At 42.6% G+C, this 7,262-nt stretch overlaps 1 protein-coding gene across 14 annotated transcripts in view; it reads left to right on the top strand.

Moving 5' to 3' along the window:
* nav3 (neuron navigator 3) overlaps window positions 1–7,262 on the top strand; it is a 223,688-nt gene that overhangs the window by 93,633 nt on the left and 122,793 nt on the right. The window contains exon 1 of one of the 14 annotated variants that reach the window (XM_032505794.1): window positions 4,470–4,618. The exons of the other annotated variants lie outside the window; for them this stretch is intronic. Within the exon in view, the coding sequence (XP_032361685.1) occupies window positions 4,485–4,618 (134 nt within the window). The 5' untranslated portion in view covers window positions 4,470–4,484. Of the gene's footprint in view, window positions 1–4,469; window positions 4,619–7,262 lie in introns of those variants that run through there. 14 annotated transcript variants of the gene reach the window in all.

Raw genomic sequence — 7,262 nt, forward strand, 5'->3', positions numbered from 1 at the left:
CCTGCAGAGATCTGAGGACCAGTTAACCATAGTCCTTAGAAATCCACCAGTTTTTGCCAACACAAAGAAAGCGGAAGGTGGTCGGACATCCAGCAGAATTTCCAGCAGCACCTGAATTATACCGAAAATGAAACGTTGTTGATACAGACTATATTTGGGTCAGAGGTAGCTTAGAGGTTGCAGAAGCAAACTTATATCACTGGCTTGAATTAGTGGACCAAATATTTTTAAGAATCCATGCTGGAAGAGAGGTTGAGAGATTTATCGCTTTAAAATGCTTAATTAGGTCCAGTTAGAGCTTTTGTAAACAGGAATTTGTTGGATATGACCGCCTCTGCAAAATGAGTAACAGCCTTCATGGAAAATGTAACTCATTAGAGCGTTCGCTGCATCAGCTCCATTGGGAGGAGGTTGTGACAGGGAAGAGCCAAGCTGATCACTGATTTATATTTTGAATCCAGTCCAAGCCTCAGAATGTATGGGAAATACGCTATTTCCCTCTCAGGTTGAGACATAAATTAGAAGATTGATACAAGTCTTGTTTCTGTGACGTTCAAAGATACAACCTGTTAGCTTAGCTTAGCATAAAGTCTGCAAGCAGGGCAAAACAGCTAGACTGGCTCTGTCAGAAGGCAACAAAATCCACCAGTGGTCGAGTTGCAATGTGGGCAATGTGGGTGCCAGGTTTTGACAAAGAAGAAGAATGCGTGGAATAAAAAAGAATTCTTAGTCCACCTTGTTTACAATATGAAGAAGATTCATGAGGTACCGTTAATTATTATATTAAGACATGCATTGTACAATATTGGCCTACAGGCAGCTAAGCAGTAAAAGGCAGTAAAAGCAAAGGAGGCTTGACCCGCTGTGATGTAAATAGACAGAGCAAGCCTAAGACGAGCATCTAAAGGAAGGCCTGACATGCCACACATGAGCAGCATTCCCCTTGACAAGATCATGTTACTGCACAGTATTGTGTGTGTGTGTGTGTGTGTGTGTGTGTGTTGTGTGTGTGTGCGCGTGTGCATGTGGGTGTGTGTGTGTGTTCTACTAGCTTGAATTCTCTTTGTGATGGCCAATACATTAACTGATAACAGAGAATCCATTGTTTCTATATAATTACACACATAGCGTATTCCCATTAAGATCACACATACACTGTGTGTGTGTGTGTGTGTGTGTGTGTGTGTGTGTGTATGTGTGTGTATGTGTGTGTGTCTGCGTGCGTGCGTAGAATCAGTGCAGTAAGAGCAGTTAGTGTAAGCACTTGGCGAGAGGGCATAGGAGTAAGATGATATTGTCGAGCGCTTTAGCCCCGTTCTGTTTGGACAAGTTCAGAGGTGGTAGCGATGGGGTCAGAGCATTGTGTGTGTTTGTGTGTGTGTGTGTGTGTGTGTGTGTGGGTTGGGGAGGGTTATCAGGGGCACAGCTGCCTCCCATTCCCACACTCATGTCTCCCCCACCCGCCCCCACAACAGGTGGAGAACGCTTTCACACACATGCACACCAAACAGTGAAGTACACACACACACACACACACACACACACACAGATAAAGCCATTACATAAATTCACCCTCATAAAATACAAGGAAGTGTCTGATAACAAGTTGGTTGGTTGATATTGAGGTATTATGTTTTCATTAGATAGTTGAGGGCTCTCCCCCAATAAGAAGGAGAACCTATAAATTCATGGCTGAAGGTCTTCTATAAAGACCAAGTGGCTCTGTTAATTTCCAAATAGACCCTCTGCCCTCTCTGTCCATGGCCCCAGTAATGTCTCACTGCCCTGGGCTAATAAGTTAATCACGTCTGAATGTTGAAGGCCTCAGTCGAGGTCAGAGGATCATTCCATGTCTGTCAGTGATAAAGTAAGCCATTAATCTGTGAGTTTTTTTTGGGGGGGGAACCTGGGCCATTCAACTAATCTCTTGCTGTGTGGCTCAAGAACGTCTTGAAAGGTGTAGAGAATAAATGTATTTATTTCCAAGGATAGAGAAATCAAGGAAAGGATGACAAAATGTTCCTTGTTCAGTATCACACAAATTGTGCGAAGAACAGTCTGGACATATAGAATAAGCTGGCACAATAGAACTTAAAGGGTAACTTCCCTTTTTCCAACCTGGACCCTATTTTCTAGTTTTTGTGTCTAATTGACTGATGGGAACAACAGTCTTTAAAAATCGGTCCAGTATGAAACAAGACTGCTGCGGTCGGCAGCAGCAGAACAAGCTACAGTGTAACATTATTGGGCGATTGTGCTCCTTCACTTTATGTCCACTAAAAGTGGTTGTTTTTCCACTGACATGCTCAGATTATTGTTGTGTCTGACATGATTGAAAATGGGCAGAAATTCACAAATTCACGCATTTTGCCTATATTATTACATTGCAGCCCGTTTTTTTGTTCAAAATTAGTAATTTAGATACAGATGCATGGTAGAATTGGGTCCAAGTTGTAAAAAGGCAAAATGACCCTTTAAGTTAAGTGTGAATCAGACCGTCCAACAGTACTGTGTGTGTGTGTGTGTGTGTGTGTGTGTGTGTGTGTGTGTGTGTGTGTTGTGTGTGTGTGTGTGTGTGTGTGTGTGTGTGCGTGCGTGTGTGTGTGTGTGTGTGGTGGAGGCAGAATAAGCCAGATGACCATGAGTCATGCCATGCTGCTGCTACCAAAGAGCAGTTCAAAACTATGTCACTTGTTTTTTAATAAGGTTTTAAATGGAAAGTGTTGCAGTGTGGTGATGGCGCAGTGGATATGACACATGCCTGTGGTGTGGTAGACCCAAGTTTGTATCCCACTGCAATACATTAACCATTGTGTCCCTTTTGGGACACACAAAACCCCTAATGTCTCCAGAGGCGCGCAACCTCTGATATAAAGCAATTGTAAGTCACTTTGGGTGAAAAAGTCTGCTAAATGACATGTAATGAAACGTAATGCAAAATGTTACTGGTTTGCTTTTTCAGCTGACTCATTCATGTTATGGCCCATTCTTTGGGTTGGGTGCCTAGGACACAACATGAAAAGGCCCCATCTTCCCTGTCTCCCAAGTAGCCATAAACAATTATTTGTTTGAATGTAAGAAAGATAAACATTCATTTTACATTAAAAAGAAAAAATATAGTTAAACATATAGATAACTTATTCAAGGCTTCAGGGCAGCTTTCCACCAAAATGACCAACAAACAAATGATCCTGTCTAGGAGATAAGAAATTGACCTAACAAACCAAAATGGCAAAAAGAATGACAAAAGACTTGCCTCCCTAACTAATTAAACAGGAGAAAACAGGATTAACCCCCTGTTAGTCCACCCTTACTATACCAAAGAAACGGTATCTAATTGTGGCCTGTTTGGAGATGAGGAGGATGAGGGCTGCCTGCTGCCCTCAGACGGCCGCCATCTTGGCTCCTTATATATCAGGTGGTTTCCCCAGCTGCAGTCAATCACAGGTTTGGGCATGAAAGCTTTCCACCAATCATCTCACGGCTGTGGCTTATTCGCATGTGAAATTGAAAACGTGAAAAAAGACCGCAGTCATAACAGTCATTACAAACTAATGCTGTTCAGTCAAACATCATTTAAACCCACAGAGCATTATTTCAACTTAGACTTATGTTTGGGTAAATGTGTATAAAATGAGGGACAGCTTGAATATTTCAATTTGATAGAATGATGCAGCCGTTGAAACATATTTTATACTAGCTGCAGCATAATGTATGGTGCTGGTCTTACCCAGACTGTGTAGAGCTTATCTACATCTTGTAGAGAGTTTATCTAAAGAAACTACATCAAAAACTGATATTACCGTATGTCTAAGACCGTATAGGTCTGATTTAAGTTCCTGCACTTTTCCTTACCTATAATGCCAACTTCAAATGGATTTGTGATGTTCCTTTAGTTCGATACTTCATGTCTGGCTGTTGTGCAGACTCCTCTTCCTTTTCACCCACCATTGGAAACACTGAAATGTAATTAAGTGTGTTCTTTAAAAAATCATTTTGAATTCTAATGTTCCAAAGTGATGAATTGCTGGAAGCCCTAGCCAACCCTGAAGATTTAGCATGTCTGAGTAACTTTGTAAAATATAAGATAAGCCAGAAGAATGGATATTTTGAATAAAAAATGCAGAGCCTTTTAAATTATCAATTTATCTGTCTCACGGATTTACACAATGAGAGACACACAGGCTCCTACACACTCTCACACATTTGGCCCACTGCACATCTACAGTTGTTATATGGGGAGCTTTCTATAGACAGCACCTGCTGGCCTGACTGGTGTCTCTGGGACAAGGGGATGGGATGTGTGTGACTGTGTGTGTGACTGTGTGTGTGAATGTGTGTGTGATTGTGTGCTTGTGTCCGACGGGGAACTCCCCATTGGACAGATCACGACAGCCCGGAGCCACAGGAGGTTTTCAGTGCTCTAGAAGGCAGGGGGGCCCAGACCTGGCAGGGCACAGCAAACCCTCCCTCTTTAAATCACCATGTCCCGGGGCGAACAAGTTGACCCCCTGGTCTGGCGCTCCTCACGCTTGCCCACCGCCGTGTCGCGCGACAGGAAGAGCCGTTTGCCTTATGGGAGAGCCGACAGCCTGGCCAAGCCCTACTCGTCTCCTAGGTACAGATTTAGCTTGTGCGGTGTGTGTGTGTGAGTGTGTGTGTGTGTGTGTGCGCCCTCCTAGGTACAGTTTTAGCTTGTGCAGTGTGTGTCTGTGTGTGTGTTTGTACTTTTCTCATCTGTACAGTTTTAGCTTGTGCGGCGTGTGTGTGTACTCGTCTCCTAGGTACAGTTTTAGCTTGTGCAGCGTGTGTGTGTGTGTTTGTGTTTGTGTGTGTGTGTGTGTGTGTGTGTGTGTTGTTGTTGGTGGGTTGTGTTGTGTGTGTGTGTGTGTGTGTGCGTACGTACTTGTCTCCTAGGTACACTTTTAGTTTGTGCGGTGTGTGTGTGTCTTGTCTCCTAGGTACAGTTTTAGCTTTTGTGGTGTGTGTGTGTGTGTTGTGTGCTCGTTTCCTAGGTACAGTTTTAGCTTTTGTGTGTGTGTGTGTGTGTGTGTGTGTGTGTGTGTGTGTGTGTGTGTGTGTGTTTGTGTTTGTGTTTGTGTGTGTGTGTGTGTGTGTGTGTGTGTGTGCTCGTCTCCTAGGTACAGTTTTAGCTTGTGTGGTATGTGTGCTGTAGCATCAAGGGAACAGAGTTTGAACCTTTCTGGAAAACACATGCTGATATGAGGAGGATGGATTAGTGTCAGTGGCATCATGAACTGGTAAATGGTTTGGTTCCACTTGTCCTGTTTGTTAATCTAGACTGTCATGCACCATGGATTTGCATTAAGCTTTTTGCCATTGTTAATACATAGATACGCGTATAAATAATTCTGCGTGGTCATGGGATACTGTCAGTGAGATGTTTTAGTTGAAGTCATTAATTTGTCTTGCCAACCGTGTGATGAGTGCAGTTCTACACAATAAAAGCCCATTGTACTGCACGTTTGTCTGTCAAACTAATTCTGCACATTTGTTCTATCTATTTGAAAAAACAACTGTGCTCTCTTTTTGAGTTTAGTTTGGTCACTATCTGCTTGACATGTTTTGAAAAATGTGTTTGTATTGCAATACTTATAATAATAACAATAACTTTATTCAGGGCACAATGGAATGTCCATAGTAAAGTTATAACTTAATTTCCTACTGTATACTAAATAATGTCCTAATCTGAAGAATACAAAATTGGCCTACGTTCTTCATTTTAAAACACAGGACCTCTTGTAGCTGTTCAACTAATTCTGGTTGTCGCTGAGAATCGAGTTGGTAAGGGCGTACTGCTGTCATAGCCCCCTTACAGGGAACAGTCTCGGCCAAGATCACTTAATTTATAGTATTACTAATAAATATTAAACATTATTCATTATTATTTGATTGTTTGTTAACAGTAAAGTAACTAAATTGAGTTTAATTGACTATCAATTTAAAAGTATTAGCGATGGTTATTATAAAGAGTTGCCATCATATCTGCCCCTCTCTATGACAGTAGCCTTCAAGTGCAGCCGTTCTTTTCTAGCATAACCCGTAATGTTTAATTTTTTGTTATCCAAACTCCTTCGGCTAGCAGGGGAATCCCCAAATGATCCTTTTTGTGTTGTTAAGGTTGGAGGACTTGTTGGTATATTGGTAATACTCGATAGGGGCAAGATGATTGCAAGAGCTTCAACTACTGCGAGACCAATTTCCAGCAGCTACTTGTAGATGCTAAGTGCAACATGTTGCCACATAACAAGCACCGGTGCACAGCAGATATGGAGCAGACTGTGCCACATGCTTGAATGAATGCGTGACTTCATGTGTGAGTCGGCACCCAAGCAACAATTCTAGAAGGAGTCAATTTAGGAGTGCTTATTGGGCTTTGAAAAGGAAGGTCGGATGACATCTCATTACCTGCTGTCATCACGTTGGCCTGAATGGCTAAGCACTCGCCATCTTGAATCAGTTTGTGGCTGCCCTCAGGGCTGTGGCTACAACAGGCTGATACTGATATTACTTACTTTTAATGGGACAGCGAAGGCATCCAATATCACGTGCATGTGAGCCACAGTGTCGTGGACTATTAAACGGAGGCCCTGTTGATGTATGTTGTATTAGATCAAAAGTGACTGACTGTCTCTTCTCCCCTTCACCACCCCATCCCCTTATCCCCTTATCCCTTTTCCCCAGTCCTAGATCCTGCCCTCATGTGTTCTGGTGTGTCTTTTTCCACATTGGAAAGATCTTAAATGCTGTGGGTTGGATATGCACCCCATTGCCTTCATGTTTCATTGCATTTTATGAAGCTGGAGGTGGGGGACGGGGGTCAGGATAAGTCTTATGGTGGAAAAGTGCACCACAGCACCCCTCATTTTGTACTGTCATATACAAGTGTGGGTCGCTCCTACATAAGCTGCACTTACCTTACCTTCACTCAGCTTTCTGCAGCCTTTGTTGCCTTTAAAGATAACCCTTCTTCCTCCTTGCTAATAGCCCTGCACCACAATCCCACTCTGAATGCAAAAAAGATAGAAAGAAAGAAAACACACAAAAGCTTTACTTAGAGAGAAATTTTCACAAAACAAAGCTGAAAAAGCATTTTGGAGTGCGACAGGCTCCATTAATCTCTGTCTGAGCTCGTCCTGTCTGTGTGCTAAATGCCATTTAGGGTATTTAATAGAGCACAAAACATACTACTGGGAGATGAAATGTGGTGTGTGTGTGTGTGTGTGTGTGTGTGTGTGTGT

The sequence above is a fragment of the Etheostoma spectabile genome, chromosome 23, assembly GCF_008692095.1.
Source record: "Etheostoma spectabile isolate EspeVRDwgs_2016 chromosome 23, UIUC_Espe_1.0, whole genome shotgun sequence".
Classification (NCBI taxonomy): domain Eukaryota; kingdom Metazoa; phylum Chordata; class Actinopteri; order Perciformes; family Percidae; genus Etheostoma; species Etheostoma spectabile.